Genomic DNA, 25050 nt, shown 5'->3' with positions numbered 1-25050 from the left:
TGATCCAGACTCTAGTTACACACACACACACACACACACACACACACACACACACACACACACACACACACACACACACACACACACACACACACACACACACACACACACACACACACACACACACACACAGACCAAAAATCTAAAACTTCACCTGCAATCTACGTGTGTTGCATAGACTTCATGCTGGAAATGGCAAAAATAATCCCACACACACAGATTTCAGACTCTACTAGATTCACTTTCCGCACACTAATCTGTTTCAGTTATTTTGCGATGTTAACATTCCTATTGGTTTGGCGACTCTAAATTGAGTGAGGGCTGCTGTTTTCAAAAACCAGAACCATGGTTTTGATTTGCCTCCACACAACAATAGATGTTTGCAGTGGAGAGGGGTCACTTAGTTTGTGTTTATTGGACATTTTTGGGGTTTGCATCACATGGTGTAGCTGGAACATTCTCTTATTTTTCCACTTTTTGAAGCTCAGTTTAGAATGGTAATGTATGAACCATGAACACTACACTCATGTTGGCACTGATCTCCAGATTCTGTTTCAATTGGATCATTTAGGGTTATATCAATTTATTTTTAACTGTTTGATACATGTGCTTTTCATTGTGTAGATTTCTGGTTTAGGACTGGCATTGTTTACATAATTACTTTTTATCAAGCACATTTTCTGTAGTAGTTTAGAAGCTTGATACAAGTCAATGTCAATGTTTTTCTATTGTAAAATGGTTAACGATATCCAAGTAGGAAGGTACCAGCTCTTAAAAAAACCTCTGATTTATCTAATCCGATGTGGGGAAATAAACAGGACTGTGGGTACTCAGGATCTGGATTAGGAACCACCAATTTAAAGAATTAATCGATTATCAAAGAACTCGTCCACACATTCATTAAAGATGGTACAGATTGCTACAGATTGAACGATGGTTTTTGGGATTTTAAGAATTGATACAGCATAATCCAACTGGAAATTAGACTCTAACTCAGCTCTTCCCAGGAGGGAGCACTGAGCTCTCAGCTCAGTTGAAGCTCTGCCCTGTGTATCCCTGATAGAGGCCCCTGTTGGGCGATTTTTGGGGTTAAAGTGAGGATGATATAGTGTGTGTGTGTGTGTGTGTGTGTGCGGTTGTGAGGGGGGGGCTCAGCTGGCCAAAGAGACAATCTGTGGATTAGAGTGAGCTTGGACACCAAGTGCTCACTCAGCACATTACCCAGCGAGTCTAGTGTTCACAGCCAGAGGCGGAGCTCAGAGCTCCTCTGTGTTTACACTGCCAGGCCCCACACACACACACACACACACACACACACACACACACACACACACACACACACTTTCTATTCATACCAAGGCCAATACATATTTGCACTGAAATGCTCAAAGTATCACATTCTACTATAAATCTGCAGTGATGCTCTTTGAACTGTAGAAGCAGAAGAAACGACACTGAACTTTTTATTCCGACCGACAAAGGACGCCAACGTTTGCAAAAGTTTAAATGTTGTTGAAACCGTATATAATACGGCAAATAATTGCCAAAATCATGATTTAAAATTTGGAATTATGTGCCGATTACAGAATACATCATGCTATAAACATCCAATATCAACTTTCAGTACTTGATAGTTTTCGATAATTTGTGCTATGGAAACATTTAGTTTAATGCTAAACAGGTATTGAGGTGCAATCCCAAGCCTTAGTCAAAGCTGTCTTTCTCTCACGACTGCATCCCTTTCATCTCGGTGGTGCGGCGTTCACACTGCTGCTCCAGCGGCCGCTGAACAAATAGAGCAAACTTTCACACTCTCTGTCTCTCTTTGCCCTCTGCACCCCTCCCTCTCTGACTCCATGCAGAACACTTGCTTTCTCACCCGAACAACGGATTCATCATCAGCAAGTCCCTTCAACATGCGTGTCATCTTTGTGGAAAAGGAGTCGTCCAGTTTCCCATTAGGTCATTAAATCCTTAAAACACAGATTAAATCAAAATAGTTGAGACGGATCTTTCATGTGTTCTCTCTTTGATCATAATACAGAGTCATTCCCTCATTCTCATACTGTATACAGTGCACACGCACATGTCCACATACACACACGCGCATATCGAGTCACCAAGCCACATAAGTACAGTGTGTGGAACCCAGAGTGATCACAAAGGGCTGAGACTTGTGGAAAATGAGACGTAGTACGACACGCTCGCCCCTCGCCCTCCTTAACCCCATTCAAGGCCCTGTCACCAGACAGACTACACCTCGTAACACTCACAATCAAGATACGGCCATCCAAACACTGACTTCATCTGCTATAAAAGTTTATTCTTTTCTTAAAACAAAGTGTGCCAAGCGTGAGAGAACGTTTTACATTTCCCAGTGTAAACCAGTTTACTTGTCAGGCGACATATCTGACAAAACTAAAAGTGGGTTTAGATTAATTCTGCTAAATGAATCCGCTTTGGTCCAATGATTGAGTGAGTGATTGAACTTTGGCCGTAACATAGATTTAGGATTTTCAGTATTAGCCCATTACAATAAAAATAGCTTGGCACTATCTTTAACTAGCTCTATGCTAACTCTGGTTCAATTCATCAAATGACACCATTTGTGTTTAATATTGCACATGGTTGTGTACAAAAATGTAATTTAGCATATAGTACAATGCAATAAATGCATCACCTTAATAGATGACATCCTTAAATACATGAAAATGTGTTTTGTGTGCGGGTAGGAACAGTGTTTCAATCACACGCTACTGTTAATAAATAATACGCTTTAACATGAAAGCTAAATGATGAACCAAAGGAAACATTTCTGGAGGCTGCAGCTTTGCAAGTTGGAGGGTTGTTTACTGTTGGTGGAGGTTTCCGCTCCACTGAGGGCATCCTAGCTAAGGTTTTATTTTCAGATCTTGACAGTTGACACATTGCCCAGAGAAAATGAGATATCGGGGATTGTGTTGGATTATCTCAAAAATGCTGGCAGACTTTCTTTTTTTTCCACCTATTTTAAGCAAAATAACATTCAAAATACACTAAACCATGAAAACAAATGTCTTCCCTCTTTCTCTCTCTCTCTTTTTTTTCTTTAAAAACTCTTATGTAGCCCACACCTACAACCCTGCCAGCCCACATGCCCGTCCAGCAGCCATCCACTCATCCCTGGCCAAGTCAGTGTTATCTTTGAACTGACTTCAGAGAGACTGCTGGCCGGCCGGGGATGATAGCAGTGTGTGTGTGTGTGTGTGTGTGTGTGTGTGTTTGTACTGTATACAACTCTATAGCAGCGCTATCCTTTCATTTCCCCCCTTGTTTGATCTACGAGGCCTTTATTTTTATCCCTCAGCAGTAGGACGATGATATATCACTAAGCGTGTAATTATGTTGTTTTCGCTTATTTCAAGGGAATAAAGGACAGTATCCTCCCACAGGCTTCTGGGTCGCACTTAGTTAATAGGCAACGACTTGTGTGTGTGTGTGTGTGTCTGTGTGTACATGCCTGGCCTGGTTGCTTATTGCCTGAATTAAGTATCCTGCACACAATGAACATCCAGAAATGAGGGTCTATAATGAAGCTGGTTAGATTGAGGAAGTGTTAACATTTTTGGCCTTAAAGGCAAGCCAACAAAACACACACACACACACACACACACTCCAACTCCTGCTTGGTTATGTCACAAGAAATGATTGAGCGCTGCAATTTGATAAGACTGGATTTTTAATGAAAGTCTGAGATGAGCAGGCGTGAAAAGAACCCCGCTGCCGACCAACTGCTGCACATTTCAAACACTCCTGTGTGTGTTTTGTGTGCGAGAGAGTGAGCGAACCAGAGGGATGAGCTTGTGATGACAAGCCTGTCCAGGAAGATTTTTAGCAATGCTTTTGAAGACTTTGCGTCAATCTGAACTCGTTTGTCTGGTACTCTGTTTACATACATAAACCGGATTTTTAAGAATTTCCCTCCGATGGAAAAGTGGTACGGCTGCTCATGCATTTTTTTTTTTTCCCAGCACAGCTCAGCATGTGCTTCCGTGGTTACCAGCTCGCCGCATCAGGGCGGCCTGACTTACGGTGGGCAAATTAGTAGGTGGAGATGAGCCGACGGAGAGGGGGAACGGGCAGGGAGGATGAGCTGTTTTGGCATCGTGAAGCCAAGTCGGCGTAACCCAGAGCCATTACAACCACAGGGAATTCAGCGAATGTGTTCTTTGAGTGTTGGAGCAGCTTTTAGAGCTTCATTATGTTGTAATGGGGAGACATATGGAGATTAAAAAGGAGCAGGAGCCTGGGAAATGGTGCTTACAATCATTAAAGCTCCGCCAATCAATATTTTATGTAACAATGAATATGTATCGTGGAAGGTGGTTAACCCATTGTGTGATCACTATATATTTATGGAGCTTTTAAGCCTCTAAGTCCATTGTTTAAATTTACGAGACATTGTCTGAATTGTTCTCTCTCACTCTGCAAACAAGGTTGCAGTGAGACAGCCAGCTGACAGTGCTGCCCACGACCAAACAGTCTCGCGAACGAGTCGATGGAGAAACTGGAGCAGGACACTTTGTTTTTCAGAGCTTAAATGAAAGTGAATATAAGATTTGGATGTGGATTTTCCAGATGCACAACTCCAACTAAATTATATTGTTGCTTCTTGTCTGATTGTTTGCCAATACGTTAAGATGCGTTGGCAAGTTAAGACAACAACATCGCAGGAAGGGACAAAATTAAATTGTGGCTGTATTTCAGCTTTGCAAGCCACGACCCACACACAAAGCACGTCTTCTCATAAAAGCCTGGTAGACAAAAAGAAGTTCTCAGATATTGGCTTTCACCTCTGATGCAGATTCACAATTATGTAAATGAATACTATGCAGCTGATATAAAGAGTCCCACATTGCGATGTCATCCCAATCTGAATGTGAAAGACTAGATAGAAGATGGAATTGTGAGGTTACGTTAATACTGCACAGGTTTGTTTTTCCTGATAAGCCAGAGATTGCTTGCTTTGCATGTATAAAACACTTTATTTGTATTTGGTCTTAGCTATTCCAGTATGAGTTGATTTCTCCTATTTCCTATATTACTGTACTCTGTTTACCTAAATGATCTCCAATATTGTGTCACTTCCACATATATCTAGATGTCTTTCCCTCCAAACAGGAGTTGCAAAAGTGTTTGTCTCATATTTGGAACAGCGTTTTCAACACTCGGCTTGATCTTAATTTTAGGGTGTGAATCGTTCAGTATCTCACTATTAGATTCCATTTCGATTCTTGGGGTCGTGATTCCAGTCAAACTCGGTTCCCGAATCATAAATTTAGTACCTTATGGTTGCTAATTTTAGGAGCTACTCCTGCCCGCTGTGTACTAATAAAGGAGGTATGGCATGAAAGGCTTAGACTAACTGCCTTTTTATCTCTTAGAAACTTAAATTAAAATGTTCAAGTGTGAATTTCTTAACAAATGACACTAATGTTTGACACAACTTTGACTTGGTGAGGATCAATTTTCTCCATCGATTTTTGGAAGTTGTCAATTGATTCAGAAAGTTAGAAGATAACAATCTCCATTCTTTCATAAATCGATTTTTACCCCCAACCCCTTTTATTACCAAGAAAGCCTGAACACAGTTGCAGTCCTCTGTGTTCAGTGTGAATGGTGAATGTCAGTCATTACAGGTGAACAGCCGCCCTGTATACGTGATCAGTCGGGCGTCTCGTGCTGTCGACGGTCTCACACGGCGAGACGTGGCGAAGGATGAACACTGTTGCCTGACAGCGAGGTGGGACGCCAGTTGTGTCCATTCTCATTGTGCAGCGCTGCGCGACGCCGTGCGGTGCTGCTGAATGCAGCTGGTTTTGGGACTGTTCGGGCTGAACAGTTGCTGACACGCTGAGGCGCAGCTGTCTCTCTGAAGCTCGACACCAGCAGCGGACGGGTGGCAGGAAGACGGAAGACGGACAAAAGGCTTGAATCATTCTCTCCCTGCTCCTGTCTTACTCTTTGCATTGTCAGATGGCTCATTTTCCCCCCAATTTCCCACTTATCACTTTTTATAGCGGTACACTCACACAGTGAAAGAAAGACGCAGCTCCGACCCTCCAGGTAGTCTCCGGGGAGGTCCACGGCTAATTAACCGGCAGCCTTTGACATTGTTCAAAGCGTGTGGCCACCCGCTCTCAGGGCTGAGTTACCATTGTGTGTTTTGGCCCCACTGCTCCCTCCTCAACTCTTCACACTCGTCATTTAACTATTTAACAACAGCAAATTGTGAAATGGTGAAATAGAGGTTGAATGCCACCTGGTTAGATCTGAGAAGATGTGGCAGCTTCCGGCTGGGTTTGGTTGGTAACAGACATGCTTTTTGGCGGCTGGCTGCTGCTGTAGGTGGGTTAGGTTTAGGCGTGGTGTCAGGGTGGGTTTGTGGGATCATCTCTGTTTACTTCTGGGGGACCACCTGTCTTGTTCCTCACCAGGCCTGTTTAGACAGTTTTTAGGCTGTACTAGTAACCCTAGTAGCGGTGGACGATCTTTGGTGGTCTCTGTTTTCTTTTTCTCAACTGGAGGTTCTTTCTGACTCACACACCGGCCTCTGGCAGCAATTTAGTTGTCTGTCTGTCTCACAGTTGACCTGAAGAGCGTGTTCAACACGTCGTCCTACAGCACCTGTTGCCTTCCTTCTTTCTCACTGGGTAGGAACTCTATTGATCACCTGGCTTGTTTGTGGGTTTGATGTGCTGACATTTATTGATTTATGTTCAAAAATCAAGAGCTCAAGGTTTAACCCCTCAAATCTTCAAACAAAGTAGGAAGCCTATTTTCACTGTTCAGTAACAAGTTAGAGAACTTGAGCTGTCTCTCAATATGTTCTGCACCTACTGATGAGGCACATGAAGAAGGAAGGCAACCCTTAAGACAAAACTTCTCTCAAAGTTGTTTTAAAACTACTTTATTTTTAACAATAAGGTTTTACTGAATTGTACATCTCTATACCGGAGCTACAGTACATCCATTGACGGTTCCTGTAACACCTTAACAATACATTCTCTCTGCCGGAAGGCTTTTATTGTGAAAGTCAGCTGGAAGAAGCTTGACTACATCGGAGAAGTTCCAAAAAGTTGTACTGTTCCTGTGCTGCTTGTGTTCGAATTGTTCTCAACTCACAAACTAAATCATGCTGCTTAAGGTGATTCTGCTGCACCTGCTCCACTCATACATGCTTTAATAGAATGATGTATTGTTGCTCAACTCGCACCTACAGCTCAAAGTGATCCACTGTCGCTACAAAACAGCCCAGCATGTGATCTGCTATCTGTGGGATGCATCAGAGGCTTGTCATGCTGGCGCTCATGAAAGCGCAGGGCTGTGTGTGTGTGTGTGTGTGTGTGTGTGTGTGTGTGTGTGTGTGTGTGTGTGTGTGTGTGTGTGTGTGTGTTGCAGTGAGTAAGTTCATGCTCTCAGTATAATTTGTTTCACTGGCTGGTTGATCCAACTTTTTAAAGCAGTGATTATTTTTGGTGGCAGGGTAACACGACTAGGAGCTGAAGTTAGTATAACTCTCCCAGAACATCAGAGTCAGCAAGTCCATATCAATGTAATTTACATATTGCATTGGCAAAAATATTTGGTAAAATCGTGTACTTTCTAGAAAGTAGTTTGAGAAATAATTTAATAGACAAAACATGCTCATTGATTTGCCCCACCCACAATCTAATGCAAGCAGAACTATTAAAGGCATGAATACAACCAGGAACCGTACACCAAAATATCTACTTGTTGACATATGTCTTGCCACCATCTTGCCATATATATTGCCATATTACCATATTGCCTATTCCTACATGTGTATGATGGTTTCTTTGGCTTTGGTCTAAGCTTTTTAAAGCATGTTTGATAAATACACGGCCTGTGATGTGGCTTCATGTTGACTCTGCTCTGCTCTAATTTAGCTCACTGTAAACCTGCACATACAAATCTGAATAAAACACACCTATGCTTAAAGCTACAAATCCAGCACAGCTCTCAACACTGCAGTATAATCTCTGTTGTACTGTGAAGTATCAGGAATTGATTTTAGTTGGGGATTTTCAAGCTTTAGGACAATCAAAGACAGACAAGTAAGGTACCCAGTGTCTGAGGGTAAGTGGCATGCCCTCTAGATCTGAGGACATATTTTACAAACGGGAAGACTTGAATGACGCCATCCCCGTTTCTCCCCCCGTTACTGGATAATGCTGTAAATCAGGGGAGGGGAGAGAGGAGAAAAGAAGGGAGGCAGCTGAAGGGGAAGTGTGAAGAGGGGATGGTGGAAAGACAAGAATGAGGAGAAGGAGAGGGAAATGAAAAGAAAGAGGCCATTAATTTAGTGCTGTGGGAGGGATCTGAAGGTTACTGAGCTCTCTCTGCCAGGCCCTCCTGGGTTGATTGATGCCTTTGTGAGGAGGCCAGGAACCACACACACACATGCATGTTCCAAGAAACTCTGGGTTTGTTGCGGCAGGCCAGTTTTTTAGCAAAATAGACACACACACACAGATGGTCATTAATGGGCTTCAAAGTGAGAGCAAAATGGGAAACCTTTATTTATTTCCTCTCCTGGATCGGCTGTGATGCGTCTGAAAATGTGGTGACTCCGTGTTTTTTCTCTGCTGTGGTGGGAAATCGGAGCAGTGTACAGAACGTATGGACCCTGTGTGTGTGTGTGTGTGTGTGTGTGTGTGTGTGTTGGACAAAGTATTTTGGGATACCGTGTTTGTCAGTGAAACGGGCCATGTTAAAGGGCCAGTAAACAATGTGTTGGGCTAAAGAAGAAAACAAAATGTATTGTTGGTTTTCTTCTTATTAGAAATAAGTCAGAGAGAGATGGAGAGATAGTCCCTGTGAGTCTCATGTCAGGGTATTAAACACCTCTATTCATGTTGTGGTTGGCTATAACCGGACAGGAGAGCAGAACACTTTTTTCTTTCACCAGGCTTGTCTCTAACTCTTTTCTTATGATTTACTGGATTTACTTCTTAGGGCCTCTAAGGAGAGAAGTAACAATTAGTCTTTGGACAAGTCCTTACTGCACATGGACAAGTGTAGCTACTGACAAGGGGCCACAGACGTAATGCTTGATTGTGATTACACATCAGGGCAGTAATGAAGAATTTGTGGTGACAATAAATGACAATAGTTTATATACGAGCAAACTTCAACTGAAAAGTACCTGATAACGTAACAATAAAAATGATAATTGTGTTATTCTAACTAACGATTGTTTTCGTTATCGATTAATCTGCCGATTTACTTTTCTTAAGGCTCTACAGCTGCACACTCACGGTCATAATACCATCTCTCTCTGTGACGCGAACAACACGCATGTTTATGTTCTGACAGAAGAGATCTGTTTAATGAAAGCCATTCATATTAAGATCTGACATGTTTATTGCTCTCAGAAGGTTTGTGAAGTCTCATTTCAACATGGTGACGTAGTGTGTGTGTGTGTGGCTGTATGGAGCGTATTAGGCTGTAGTTTACAGTACACAGCTTGTTGGAGCGCTGACAGAGGAGCTGCATGGCAGAAGGCTGCCCAGAAAAAAGCTTTACAAAAAGCAGAACATAGCTGAGTAAAGCAGCCTGATATTCAGACTGAACTGCCATGTTGTTACCACTTCAATATCTTAGTATTAGGTTATCTTATTAGGTATTTGGCAGAGGGGGTTCATTTGTCACTGTTCTGCTGAGAGCTTAGTACTTCCGACTTGCATTGGTGTCAGATTTAAAGTGGCAATCCTTAAGATTTCAGTCATGGTTACTGGTGGTAGCAGCTAATGTGTTTTAATCTAACAGGTCTCAGAATACTGGGTGCAGCAAAACAAATTAGTGTCGTGTTGAATTTAAAAGAATCGGGCAATAATTCCCCTTTTTCCTATTGTTCTGAGAGCAACCGTGATCTGATTTCATGCTGCACACGGCATGAGTCTGCGAACAGGGAGAGTGAAGGTAGTTGGTTACCTGGCTGGAGGTGTGCAGCTCACTGTGGCTGCTCCTCACTATTTTTTATTATTCCCTGCAATATTTCAAGATGATCCACTGTCAAAAAATGGCGAAAAAGACCACTCACTGACGAACGCATCGCTTTTCCTGTGACTACTTTATAATCAAGTCTAACTGTGTTTCGCCAGTTTAATGCTTTTATTGTGAAGCTGCATCAGTAGGAAATGTTGGCTTTGCATTAGCAGTAACTTAATAAAGCATTTCTATTGGAAATGTTGCCACAGACACCCAGTTCGTATTAATGCAAATATATAAACATTGCAATGCTTTCATCAGTATCGGCTCAATCACCCATGTGTTGCCTCATCTGGTGATGAATATCGACTCGACACATTCATTTAAATTGAAATCTTTGAGATTATTACTTTAAGTCACAAAAAGTAATACTTAAGACTCATTTCCCTGAAAGACTAGACTTTTAAGCCATTTTAAGTTTTTAGTTTTGACCCAGTAAAAAATTATATTTAAAGGAAAGATGGCATCAGGCAGCATTGCATATCCACACAGCTTGAATATTACAGTAAGGCCTCTGCGTTGAGGGCTAATTACAGCTTTGAAACGAAAAGTTCAGCATTGATAGACCTGAAAGACTTGCAGTGGACCTGCTTTGACACGATTTGAGACCTGACATAGTAGCTGAATCTATGCTTGTTGCCATACCTTAAGTGTCCAACCTTAGTCCCGTGTACCAAGGCCCTGATGGTCTCCTGTTGTTTCTCCAGCCAGGGAACAAGCACTTGTGACACACAGACAGACGTGTGAGTAGGGAGTAGTTAAGGAGGAGCAAACAAACAAAGCCACGTGGGTAAAAGTCAGTTTTAATGTTCAGCTGGATTTCTGGGTTTGGCCTGAGAACACACGGTCCTGTCGTTTGTGTTACAGTAAACGCCCTCTCTGCTGACTACTTCTCCTGGGTTGGGTTCACAGGCAGGTGTCGTTTTTTTTTGTAATAAGTCTACCTGCACATTTTATACATTCACCTTCAGTCAATGATGAGGAAATGAAAGGAGCCAGTTATAACTTCCAGAATCACTATTTCCTTTATGAATTCCAACGACAAAAAAGTCTGTTAACTTGAACATGTCTGTTTAGCTTAACCCCTCTCTTCCTCTCTGTGTGTGTGTCAGGAGTCCAGGGCAGCGCTGAGTGTTCGTGCGGGAGGAACCACTTCACGTGCGCGGTCAGTGCGTTCGGGGAGTGTACCTGCATCCCGGCCCAGTGGCAGTGTGATGGAGATAACGACTGCGGGGACCACAGCGATGAGGACGGATGCAGTGAGTTCGCAATACATGTTATCTTCTACTTTCTTTCTTCTCTCTTTGTTTCTGTGTCGCTGGGACTTTACCTTAAAATGTAGTGACTCTGAATTGGTCCAATTTGAAACTTGAACAAACGTACAAGCCTGTACGGCCATGTGTCGGCTTTTAGTTTACTGTGTCAGCAAGTTGAAATCCATGATTGCCCAAGTGGTGAGCGATGAAGTTGGGAGAGTTCTGCATTTCTAAAAGATTGTAATACAAACTTTTGTCTCTGATTTCTAAGCATTGGTCGGAATTGATTTAGAGAACCTGACGTTGGATATGTCAGCTTTTTATTGAAGGTAACTAAAAGTTTTATTTTATATAACTTTCCTTGATTAGTGTTGACATAGTTTTCCACAAAACCATTTTTTTTTCTTAACTTGACGTTGAGAAGTTCTCAAATGTTAAATGATGTATAAAGACAAGCATCTGTACAACAATTCTGTCTTAAAATCTTAAAAACCAAACGGTCTGATCAAAAAATAAGTTAAAATCTGAATAGACTTATTATATTAACTTTCAGTACTCTGTGACACATGCACATTTTGGTCACAACCAAAACAGTATAAAGGTTGGGTACCCTGACTTGATTGATTGACATTTTGATATAGGTATTTATGAATAGATATTAAATTGGTATTCATTTACGTTTTAACTGATTTTCTAGTAGTTTTAAAAATCTAACTTGAAGTTGCTGGTTGAATTTTCTTGATGAGTTTGGTTGTAGAGATAGATCAGCAGTTCCCGACTCAATATCTCCCCTTGAGCAAGGCCTGTAACTCCCGCCACTCAACCCAGACTGCTTGTGTTTGGCAGCTCCCTGCTGCAAATTTGTGAAAGTGCTGCTGAATTTTGCTAGAAAGATACAAGTGTGCTCAGGCAGAGTTTTTTCTGCATAAATAGTCCAGAATAGTAAGAAAAAATATAATTGGGCCCATATGGACCCCATCATCACCCAGTGAAACAGTGAACGGGTCACTGGTCCAGGCGGGGTAGTATTTCTGATGCACAGGCAGAGCGAGGCGGCTTTGCGTGGTGTGGGCCCCGTGCAGAAAAATGCTTGAGTGACTTCTGGCACCAGACGGCGTTTGGCTGGAGGGAATTCTTGGCAGCAGAGCCAGACAGGAGTATTTTCCTGCAGAGCATGTCAGTTTGTTAAGTGGAGGAGATCTTCACCGCTCCTCTTTTTACACTTCTGTGTATCGATGTGAAATGTCAGTGTGAGGGGGTCTCCTTATATTTTCCTTTTTCCTGCTCACTCATAGAGTCGAGAAGCAGATGCTGCCCTTTTGTTTGACACTTCCTAAGCCCCTTTGAGATGTGTGTGTGGTTGTGGTTGTGTGTGTCTTGATGTTCTGTCTCCATCAGTCTTCCTCTGTCACATTAAGCTAGTTAGGGGTTGGGAGAGGGGATGCTAAGTGTTATTGATCTCTGGCCAGTTGAATGTTCAGTAAGCCTGATCGCCACGTATCGATCTGCGGTACGTTACTTATTTAAGGAGACACATGGAAGCAGCTGACAGATATCAGAGCATCTAGCTGGACCTTCCTAATCCATTAGTACTGTCCGATCGATCCTCCGCGTCAGCGCCTGGCGCTCGTCCTCTTGAACTCAAACCAGTCAATCTCGTAACCACGGAGCTCATATCACAGATGAATGGTGTGTTGTAACAGCCAGACGTTCAATACTACAGCTAAAACCCTTCAGTATTTATTCCCACATGTGTGGAACTTTTGAACAGAGTATTTGAAGGAGCTGAGGCAGAAGCAGTACAGTACATGTCACACCGGGAGTGTCCTGATTATTTAAAATATTTTTTTGTAAAGTGAGGGATACTCTTCTCCAAGCTCAAGTCTAAACTACACACTATGTTTTGGCAGCCTGTGATTACAGATTGCAAACAGAAGTTGATTTATTTATTTATTATCATTTTGCTAGGCTATGTCCCAGCTAACTGAAAGCTTGATTTCCTCAGGTATCAAACTATGTCAATGTCATGTGTGGGAATGAAACTCTGTGTGTTTGTGAATCACTGTGGGCAGTCGAGGCCCACGTGACTCGACTTCTATTACACTGATTGAATTAAGCAAGTCGGATCGTAAAACCGTGGAGTAAAATGTTATGTTTTTTAACGACGTCATCTAAACAGAATTCAATTTATGGAGGCACAGTTTCACTGCACGATGGAGACAGAGAGAGAGAGAGAGAGAGAGAGAGAGAGAGAGGGAGAGGGAGAGAGCGCAGGAACGTCAGACGTGTGTGTGTGACCGTGAGAATGGACAATCACAAGGGACACACAGATAAACGCAGAAGAATACCTCTTTTCAGCAGAATTGACTCGGAGCAGTTTGTGGCGTCCAGACTTTGTTTGAACTTTGACATATTTATCATTCATACCAATTGAACAATTTGTAGAGAAAGCGCAATTGTCCTGAATCACAATGGAGGAATGTATGTGTCTGTGAAACTCAGGAGAATAGGAGCGGAGGCAAAGTGGCCGACTGTGGCTATGAAGCTATCTGTGTAAACTTCAGATCTAATTACGATGTGGGAATCATGTGGAAATTGTGTAGTGCAGATGTGGCTGCTCTCTGTGTGCAGTGCTTGTGTCGTGTGCTTACGTCCTCCCATATAAAGTTTCATAGCAGCACAGAGACCTGAGAGGGAGTGGAGAAGAGTTAATGAGGGACTGAGAAGAGCATGCATGAATCCTCTTCATATAGGTGTGTGTGTGTGTGTGTGTGTGTGTGTGTGTGTGTGTGTGTGTGTGTGTGTGTGTGTGTGTGTGTGTGTGTGTGTGTGTGTGTGTGTAAAGGATAAAGTATGTGGTGTTGTGAATGTTAGTGTAGGAACTCAGAAGGAGTTTTTGGTGTTAAACGGTGAGAAGGAAATGGTCTTTACAGCCGGCCGCCCTCCTCCTCACCCCACATGTAACATCTGTCTGTTTGTAGTGGACCACACTGGGTGGGAGAAGGGGCAGGGGGGGGGGGGGCAAACATTAAGTTAAAGGAGCAGTGTTTAGGTGTGTGTGGCATCTAGCGGTGAGGTTGCATATTGCAGTCTGTTCTGCGCTAATGGAGAAACATGGTGGTGCAGCCATGGATGTATCAGGAGAACTAGACAAAGCGTTGGAGGCGGGGTTCATTCCTGTGGAAGTTGCCCAGTGGCGCATGAAGCCAATATAGTATAAAATTAACCGGATCTTCCGACAATCTACCGCATCCATGGGGGACTATACAGCAAGCGCTATCGTCGCATTTCTAATGATTTAAATAAGGTGCTATTCAAACGTACTAACTGGCCACTACAAAGCCGTGCGCTTTGCCTTGGGCTTGGGCGTGCTAGATTACAGAAAGAAATATTAGGTCGCTAAGCATCTTTTGAATTTCCCTGACTGAAATTAATACAGATATCTATGCCTCACTAGTTCCGGAGCAGGAAGAACATGTTACAGGGTCACACATCTCAAGGACAAGGCACTAATTAGCCCGGATGAAATTTAAAATAAGGTATAACTCGCAGACGTTTCATCAAATTAATAACAGCCCCTTTTTTCATTGATCCAGCTGTCTGAGCTCAGGGAGTGTACACAGCTCCGGCTAGCACATGGACAGAATAACGCACTTTACTACTGTTTGATTGCGGGCCAAATGTATGAGGTGTAAGAGACTGACATGAAGCACCGCTCCATTAGGGGAATATGTTTATGTTCTTGGCAGTCAGCTCCACATCCATAAACCCTCCTTAAGGAGAAGCAAGGTTACATGGTGCCTTTGTGAATCTAGTTCCTATGGAAATGGCAGCGTTCAGTGTGTTGAAGGCTCCACAGTCGGAGGAGGAAAACTGAAGTGGAAAGTGAGTGAAAAGGGAGAAGGACAGGAACAGTGATGAAAAGGAATATTATTCATGCTGTGGTCAGTTCAGCTACACTTCTCACTGCTCTCTTTATATCCACTCTGCACTTCACTGAAGCTACGCTATCATGTTTTTGTGTTGGAATGAATACTTCAAGTGTGTCATAGTTCTATTAAAAGCTACAATGTAGTTTTGTTATATTACTTTGACGGATGCCCTTTAGTTCATTGTGTTGGTATGAGTAAGTTGAGGCTTCGTAAAACTGCAGTAACTTTGTAAAAACACAAATTGATTGAATTGATGTGCTCGCACAATATTTTTGGAAACCAAAATGTACAATAATTCATCATGTTATGACCTGTTGATCCCGTTCAGACGTCTTCCTAATGACTTTTTCCTCATACTGATTTATAGTCTGATAGCTTTGTCTTCTAGCTTGTGTTTTATTATGCTCTTTGACATGCTTTTTGTTTTGATATTTGCCTTGAATTCAGTTCCAAGCGGTATTTTTCAAAAGGTATTTTTAAGATGTCTCAAAGGAAATTATTTTTTTTCTTCCCCTTTTTTATAACTTGAATGTTACGTGTGTATTTTTCTTAGTTCTATCCACGCTGCACCCAGAACAGTATTTTCCTTCTGAACTCTTCAGATAACCTGAGAGTGGACGAGGACAACTGCCTAATTGAGTCCAACTTCAAGGCCATAAAATGTATTAAAACACCGATATATAAATGTTCATAACAACAGTAACAACAGCCGATAACCTTGGGAGACATCTTCTGCTATTTCACCATGCTTCTCCTCACACCTCCTCCTCCTCCCCCCCCCCCCCCCCCCCCGCTCATCCTTCAAGTTATTTTGCTCTCCCTGCGTTTCACTTACATTGAAGAAAGCAGGACACACACACACACACACACACACACACACACACACACACACACACACACACACACACACACACACACACACACACACACACACAGGTGCATGGGCACACTGTTGGAGTCCTGCTGAGTTGAAAGCAGCCGGGGTTGTGAAAGAGTAAATGCTTTGGGCCAGAGTGAGGAGACAGGGCTGCAGAGGAGATAGATGCGGAGGTGTAGGTGTGTGTAGGTGTGTGTAGGTGTGTAGGCGAAGGAGGAAAATCTCTGTTGTGTGTGATTGAAAGCGCTGCATGACGTTTGTTTCCTCTGCTGTCGGCTCGCGCTAGCCTGTGAGGTTTGGGAAATGGGTGTGTACTATAAACTCGAATACACACACCCACACGCACACTTATGAGAACCCTCCATTGGATGCATTTCAAGATATCTGTGAGGTATGACGGGGCTTCCTGGTGGCGTTTTTATTTATCATATTTATGAGAAGAAGCCATTTAAGCGACGCACGTACTTGGTATTCACGATTTCATACTTGTAAATGATCAGAGGGCTCATGAATTGTCACATGTGCTGATGAGCCTGTGGAAGTTTCTTTTTCACCAAACAATATATACGTTGTTGTTGTTCCGCAACCTGATGTTGAAATGCAGGAAACGGAGAATCGTTCACCATTTCTGGGAAAGAGAACTAGGCAAAGTATGTTTTTGTTGTTAGTTGCCTAGCAACAGTGTTCACACCATTAAAATCAATTGAACACCGAGCATAGTGTGTACTTGACTTCTCAATTGGAAATCACAACCTCTACAGTTAATTTAGAAGCGACTCCAGCTTCAGAGTTGAAGTCAATGTTTTGAATTCAAGTCTTTCAAACGTAGTAAACGTGCTGAATGCTGTTTTTATAAACCGTACAATCTGCTTCTCATTTGCTTTTGAAACACAATTAGACTTCTTGTCCAAGAACATCATAACTTTCTGGCATATTGAATCATAAACATGGCCTTTTTTAAAAGCTAACATCAATTTACCTACTGTACAGAATTCAGTCCAATTTAAAATCTTGATTAAGTCCTAAAGATGTAACTTCATGATCGTTAACTAGGCTGCAAAAGTGGAGCACGTCCTGATTCTCATGATTCACACGTTCATCGAGCTCCAGATGTCCATCTTGGAGGCTGTGTCTGTTGCAAAACAATGTGAGAGTAAGTCAGGCTTTTGAAAGGTTTAAGATATGTTTCTAGCTTAATAGACATGGGGCCTAATCTTGACCTTTAACCCTAGATCATACCTAAAAACCAAAAGAAGAGAGGAATGACCGCAGCGTCCTTACTTCAAAAATCCTAAACTCAAACTGCTTCTCACAAGGGCATTGATACAAACTCACACACACACATAAACCATCAAAAAATAAGAAATACCCCCTCCGTCCTTTAATCCACCACTCTCTGCCGTCTTGGCCAATCAGAGAGAAGCTGTGACCACGGGGGCTCTGCTGATCCGAAAGCAGGAGCGGAGAAGATTAGGACCCCATTCCCTCCTTCTCTATGTGTCAATTTCTTTCTCCATCCCTTCATCTTTCCCTCCCTCCGTGCCTCCCTCTGTCTCTGCATCCTTCTTCTCTCGTCCCTCTGACCACAGGAAACCTGCAAACCCAACTCACTTTTCTTTTTACCCAAGGCTTTCTCATTTATTTCTCACTATGTGGTTGAGTTTGTTCTTTCGCTTAGTTTGTCCGTCTTCCTGTCTCTTTCTTCTTGTCTTGTTGTTTTGTTTTTTTTCCTTTCGCCTCTTTCTGTCTCAGGATATGACCGAAGTTGTTTGGACACATTAGCATAATCCTCCTCCTCTCTTTCTTCATCGACCCCTCCCAATGCTCGCACTGTCCTCTCCTGTGCCTAAATATTTACTCACTGCTCAGTAAATGAGGGGCGCCCACTTGTTCACACAGTAGAGGACATGTTTCGAGGCTGATCGAGGGCAGAGAAATGGACAGAAATAAGAAGAGACAAAGAGTTTGTTGGTCTGGGGCCTGGCCTTTACCATCTTTGCAAATGTACAAGTTTGTTTGAATGGGTGTTAAATGTGTTCTGTGTGTAATTAAACACAACAGAGGTGGTGGATTAAGGTTTAAAAGTGCTATGTGAAACATTATTATCTGAGTATTACATATGCGATTTAAAGAATATTTGCAAACGTATCGTGTAGACATGTTGATGATGAAAATAATTGTTCATTTCAACCATCAAATTGCTGTAAAAAGAACAAGGGGGAAACCATTGGATGCTGTGCTCAATGCTGGAAGTGGAAGAATAGTGGAGTTTGATCAATGCTAGATTTACGATACAAAGTATTCTTCCTGGAATGTGTATCATCTGGAAAAATGAGCATTTCCAGGTCAGCCCGGTGTTGTTTTGCAGGCGTTATGCAGTAATAACGTTTGTCTAAACACAACCTGCCAATCTCACCCAGGGGAAACTTCAGGCTTCCAATCTTCTCAGCACTGGTTTCACTTGTACATGGTTCAATTGTTAAGTGTCAGAATTATTGTTGGTGTTCATGAGTTTAAAGTTGTATTGTGGGAACGACATGGACGCTAGAAAGAAGATGCGTTGTATTTTATTCCTCATAGCATTTAAACAACACGTTGATATCTGAGTTGCTGTTCTGAATTGAGAACAACAATGTTCACGTGAATTTTCTTAACTTGAAACTTATTTATTCCAATTATTCTGATCCAAAAAGAATGCAGCACAATTGCCCCGTCTCGCAATGTTAACAAAAGTGAAACATTATTTGTGTATTTGCCCAACGATTCGTATCCGCTCGAAAACTACATTGGTGCTTCCTTGGTCCAGACAACACCCTCATGAACATCGCGGCAGTAGTTTTTCTATAATCCTGCTGACTGGCAGACAGACAGACAAACCGAGTCCAAAACATAACCTCCTTGGTGAACGTAACACACATCTTAAACACGGGCTAGAGGTGGATACGTGAATTCAGCAATTGTATCAATTTCACTACCATCATGTGACTTCTGCTACAGCTGCTGCGCTTTGGCTGCTTTTAGTTGAAGGGGGAGACATCGGCTGTGTGATTTACATGAAGGAAGTGGCAGCTGGAGATGGTGTATTATTGTAAGAATCAATCACCCACTAACTGTTCCGGGGATGAGTGTGCCAAGCACTTTAGCTTGAGCTTTGTTTTTTCTTCGTTTCTTCATCACTGCACTTCATAATCATGTAACTGCAACACTTCATTTGGATTTTCATTGGGAGCCAGACAAAACAAACAATTTGCAGACGTCACCTCGGGCTCTCAGAACTTGTGGGAGGCATTGTGTCAACATGTTTGACATTTTATAGGCTAAATAATTAATGAGCTAATTGAAAATGATGATTGATACATTTATTAGCTCTTGCCAGGTGGAACTATTGTTGATGAAAAAACACATTCAATTGCTTTGCTTTGCTTTGTGTTCGTCTGTTGTTCACACATAGCTAACTGGGCTCAGCTTGATATTGAATGACTGACTTTTAGTGACTTGTTGCTCAGATCACTCACGATTAGAACACGGGTTGAACAGTCGACCGCAGCTATGTTTGTTTGGTTTGAATCAGTGTTGTGTGCCAGAGGGCACATGCGTGTGTGTGCATGTTTATTCCCTATCTGAACTCCTCTCAAACTGCCTTATCAGAAATCAAAGCTGCACCGACACACAGTCACTTTCTTTTGTCCTGCTGATGGCTCACTTTGAGCATTATTAAGTTATTATGAAATTTATCTTGTTCTGGATCAGTTTGGAGATCCTGACATTTAATTTGGCAAATCGATCAAACCACAATTGTACACAAAATACAAAGAAATATCAAGGCCCGACAGCCATGAATTTATCCATTTTATTATGTATTCATTGTGTGAGTCCTCCTACAGGATATTGCTTGTATTTTCTCCAGTCTTTGTCACATTCTGGCTCAAGGTTGCCTCTTTACCTCTTCCTTTTGTTGTTGGTATATTTGTTTTGCCCTCTCGTTGACTAGTATCCTACTCTTCCTTTTTGTAAACGTGCAAAACAAGTAACAAGTAAAGTAGCCCAGGTATAGTGAATTACCTGCAGGTGGGTTTAATAAGGACAGGCACGGTAACATGAATTATAACTTCATTCAGCCAGCAACAGATGCTCATAATAGTCCTCTAATGTGATCATTAGCCTGCATCAGAGTAATTCCTGTCACTCAGCCTCTTAAGAAGAACATGTGTGGGTTGAATGGATGATAGTGTTTCTCACTGGTGGAAAGCACTCTGCTGAGATTTGTCATAGCAACAAGCGAATGTTTCTGCACTGATCTGACTTGATGGCCAGTAAAATATCTTGTGACGATGACTGCAGTTCATTCAGCACGAGTACTCTACTTACAGTACTTACCTACAGTTGTGATGTACTTGTACTTGAACCCATTTTACAATTCAGAGGGAAATATTATCCACTTTGACCTGCGGTGATAAAGATGGCTAAACAGTATTTCGTCACACGGTGTTGAGTTTGACACACCAGACTATGATAATAAAATGAGGCGATAAAGATTGATGTCAGACTCGGAAAGCTCGTAAACATTGTACAAGGAGCTTCGACCGGGTTTGTGAATGCGGCTGTGGCGAGGCACGAGGTCTGTTTACTGTAGAGGTGGAGGAGGATGGAGCGAGCCCTTCACACAGGCCACCGCGGGACACAATGCCAAGACAAACTCTGCTGGCAGCGACACTCTGCTCTGACGGATTGAAGTATGCGCTGGCTACCGACCAGAGCTTCCTAGAATCAGATAAGCCTCCTCTGTCGGGGCCGGCTATGAGAGGCAAATAAAGAGCGAGCAGAGCAGGAGAGACTGAGACGGATGAGAGGAACAGAGGGGATTAGTTTGAGTTGGAGAATGGACAAGGGAGATACTTTTGAAATTCTGCAAAATAACACATTTTAAGCCCTTACAAACTATCACAATATCCAGAGTCATTGTTACCATGTTGTGATGGGGACCTGCCTTAGTGATACACAGATGCTTTCCTAAATCCAATTGGAATTCATGGGGGCCATCAGTTAATCGTCCACTCTGATGCTACCTTTTTTTATTAAGACTTTGGTCTTTAAAATTGTAAAAAAATAAATAAAAGAATTGCAGGGGAAGAAATAAAGACGACCCGAGGAAACCCGAGACACGTGAAGAAAAGAAAGTGAAAATGAGAGAATAAAGGCAGACGGAGAATCCCTTTTTACATGCAAGAACATGAATAATTTGGGTGCAGAGTGTCGGAGGTATAAAACAAGGGAAGGAATGAGAGACAATTAGGGGATTGTTCTCCCTTTTGACTTTGCCTTTAACCCATGTTAACGCTGTGACTGAGACATTTGTTAATCAAGTCAAAGTGTGTATTGTAATCGTCTAGATTGTATCGTTGTTGGTCTCCAGACTTGTTGAATATGTCTGGAGAAACTGCATCAGCTGATGAAATCTCTTGGGTCAGTGATGTTAACATGTAGGCCAAAACCTCACGAGTGTAGGGCATGCCTTCTCACGTTAAATCCCGGCTCCGCCAGAAAATATTACAGCGCCATGTCGTGAATGTTCAACCTTATCTCTGTGTATTCTCCACGCTGTGAAATACCTGTGTGCACCCGTACTCTTCTTAATTCTGCCTGTATCTCATAAAAAGCCTGTGTTTATCCCACATCTTGCTCCCGGTGATGCAGTCATGATCTGAAAGGCGGTGCAAAAAGCTCACAGAGAACTTCAGCCACTTCTTACAGTTTTATCTGAAAAATAAGACGAAGATAAAGTTTGAGTTTGAAACAAGAAAAACAGTTTTCTGATGTGACGGCACACCATTAACGTCTCTTTCGAAGAGACACACACATCATGCTATTTTAGTACCGGTATTTATGCATTTACATAACGTATTTACTTCTGAGACGTGTTTTTCTCTGGCAGTACCATCAAGGTGCTTTGTGCCAACCTAGTTTACCCTCAACCGTTGCAATCAAACATGCAGGTGTGTGTTTGTTTGTGTGTAATGGCTGCTAGATGTCAAACATGGATTCAAAATAATAAAGCCAATACACAGATCACCAGCGTGGATAAATGTTTCCAGTGGAGACGACAGTAATCTGGAGATGAACCGACATGTTTTGGACCGAAAGAGAAATCCTTTATTAAATCTACTCGGATGAAATATTCTCCGTAGACTTGCAGACTCTTGTTTCCCTCTCTGGAGTCCACATCTGTTTTTTAGTCCTCTCTCTCGCTGTCTCCCTCTCTTTCTCTCTATGTCTCTCTGTCGGTCTCTGTCTCTGTCTGTCTCTGTCTGTCTCTGTCCATCCTCCTATCCGTCGAGCTGGTGTGATAAGCGGTGTTAAGGCAGATATATTGGTCCCATTAGAGCCACTTGATTCAGCTGCTCTACAGTAAAGGAGAGGCCATTAACTCTGCTGCTCAAGGCCACTTAAAGACCCACACATACATCTTCCTAAAGACATGGAAGACACACACACACACACACACATGCACACGTACAAGTAAACGCACACACACAGCAAGTCAGACATACACATTCTAGACACAGCCAATAAGCATGCTAAATCGATAGGGCTCAAAGACATAAAAAAAAGCCTACTCTTGCACACACAAAGTTCACAATATAATACACAATTGCATAGAAACCTGCAGTCTAGCAAGCTATTAGCAACTAGTCAACAGCTCATCTTTATTTTCTCGAGGTTGTTGTTTATTGAGGACTCGGAGGATCAGCGGGTTGTTACAGCAGAAATCACACCAACTATTGAGTGTTTGGGAACACAAAGTGTTGAAAATCCATTTATAACAATCTGTATCCAGGTGTTTTTATATGACAAGCCGTAAATGGCTTATTCAACTCCATTACAAAAATATGTTTTCTCACTTATCTCTTGGGATATCTAGCCATGCAGATAGCTTCGCACCCCATTAGAGTGAAGGTGAATGGGCTGGTTTGCATTGCTCACAGCATTGGAAGTTGCATTATGAAAAACAAGTTGACAGCAGCATCCCGTTGAGGCAGAGATCTCACAGCAGGACACAGGAGTCTGCTGTCTGACGGAAATATTTCATCCACGGAGCTTTAATAAAGATTGTCTCTTTCAGTCCAAAGCAGAACCGTTCAACTCCAAGTTCCCCTCGTTTCTCCTGGAAACATTTGTGGTAAAAAGGACATCTGTGTCTTTTCTTCATTCTTTTGGCTCCACGTTTGACATTTAGGAGACGGATACACACAGAAAAACACAGTTAAAGCAACTTAAACCAAAAATTGGCTATATACCTCCAGTAAAAAATAAATGTTTATAAATTTAAATAAATTTAAATAAAGACGAAAGAAGCTAATATACAATTTTTCTTTTTGTAAGTTTGCTAATTTGACACTTTCAAATGGACACGCATACAATAAACTTACCGCTCACATAACACTGAGCGTATTGTCAATACAGCGTGTGTGTGTGTCAGGTGACCTGTGGAATGAGAGATAGAGAGAGAAGAGAGATGAGTACTAGAGAGAAGAGAGAAGAGTAGAAGATAGCAGAGGAGAGACAGAGGAGAGAAAGAGAGGAGTGAGAGAGACAGAGAGAGACAGAGGCAGAGCAGAGAGGGAATAGAGAGAGAGAAGAGAGAGATAGAGGAAGAAGCAGGCACAGACGAGAGAGAACGAGAGGGAGAGCAGGAGAGGAGAGAGACAGAGATGAGGAGAGGGAAGGACAGAGAGACAGAGAGAAGAGAGACAGAGCAGAGAGAGCAGAGAGAGAGAGAGAGAACAGAGGAGGAGGAGGAGAGAGACCAAGGAGAGGAGAGACGAGAGGGAGAGAAAAGAAGACAGAGAGAAGAGAGACAGAGGATAGAGGACAGAGAGAGGAGAGAGATGAGAGAAGAGACACAGAGAGAGGAGACAAAGAGATGAGAGGAGAGAGAGAAAGGAGTAGAGAGAAGAGAGAGAGAGAGAGATGAGGTGGGGTGAGGAGGAGGACGAGATAGAGAGACAGAGACAGAGAAGACAGAGACAGAGAGAGAGAGAGGGGGGGGGGGTGAGAGACAGACAGCCAGAGAGACACTTCTTCTCTAACAAAGCGCCCTTCATGTGTCGTAGAGAGTCGATGCCAAGGAATGCTGTCTGAGGATGGGCCGTCTTATGCCTCTGAGGAATGCCCCCTCTGTGTGTGAGCGCCCACAAACTATCTGTATGTTTCAGTAAACGTTTTTTTAACGCTTCATGAAATAGAATTCATTACAATTTTAACCAAAAACTGAACGCTCTCATTCTGAGCAATGCTGGTCATAAATAACGTGAAATAAAAAAAAGTACGAGTACGTTTCAGAGTGACGGAAAATGAATCATGAGGTCCAGCTGGTTTCGGCGCGTGTCTTAAATAATACAGATTTAAGAATAAAACCAAAGACCCACACAAACCATGGTGTGTGTTAGTTCTGCAACACCTGATTCATTTGGATCTCATATGTGCTGCAGCGTTTTCACTGGACACTTATTTGAAGTATTTTTAGGACGCATCTCCTCTATATCCATTTTTTTTTTTTTTGGAACTTTGTTAAAGCTTTGATGCCAGCTCAACTTTCCAAAAAGGAATGTTAAAGACTTCAGAAGCGAGGCGGCAATTAAAAAACCTGGACGTGGGAGGAGAAACGGAGAGCCGCTCAGTCGACTAACATGACCAAACGATGTTAGAAAACCTTGAAGCTGTGCTTATCGCACTGCAGATAAACACATCAAAGGGGTAAACCACTGTGTATGAGTGCGTCTGTGTGTGTGTGAGAGAGTAAGAGCGATGTGGTGGGTGGTTTTAAACAATGAGCGAATGAAACAAACATGTGAGAAATCAGAGATGAGAGAATGAGGAGGGAGATGCTGAGAGATTTGTCAGCAGCAGCAGCGCTTCTCTGGAGGAAGAGGAG

At 42.4% G+C, this 25050-nt stretch overlaps 1 protein-coding gene across 1 annotated transcript in view; it reads left to right on the top strand.

The window, feature by feature from the left end:
• The window catches only part of lrp4 (low density lipoprotein receptor-related protein 4), an 88996-nt gene that overhangs the window by 34929 nt on the left and 29017 nt on the right, over positions 1 to 25050 (top strand). The window contains exons 2-4 of the mRNA XM_029425438.1: positions 11166 to 11391; positions 15125 to 15194; positions 17172 to 17271. Of these exons, the coding sequence (XP_029281298.1) occupies positions 11166 to 11391; positions 15125 to 15194; positions 17172 to 17271 (396 nt within the window). The remainder of the gene's footprint in view (positions 1 to 11165; positions 11392 to 15124; positions 15195 to 17171; positions 17272 to 25050) is intronic.

Source organism: Cottoperca gobio, chromosome 3 (assembly GCF_900634415.1).
Source record: "Cottoperca gobio chromosome 3, fCotGob3.1, whole genome shotgun sequence".
NCBI lineage: Eukaryota > Metazoa > Chordata > Actinopteri > Perciformes > Bovichtidae > Cottoperca > Cottoperca gobio.
The sequence above is the reverse complement of the archived record's forward strand: the minus strand, read 5'-3'. Positions and strand labels throughout refer to the sequence as shown.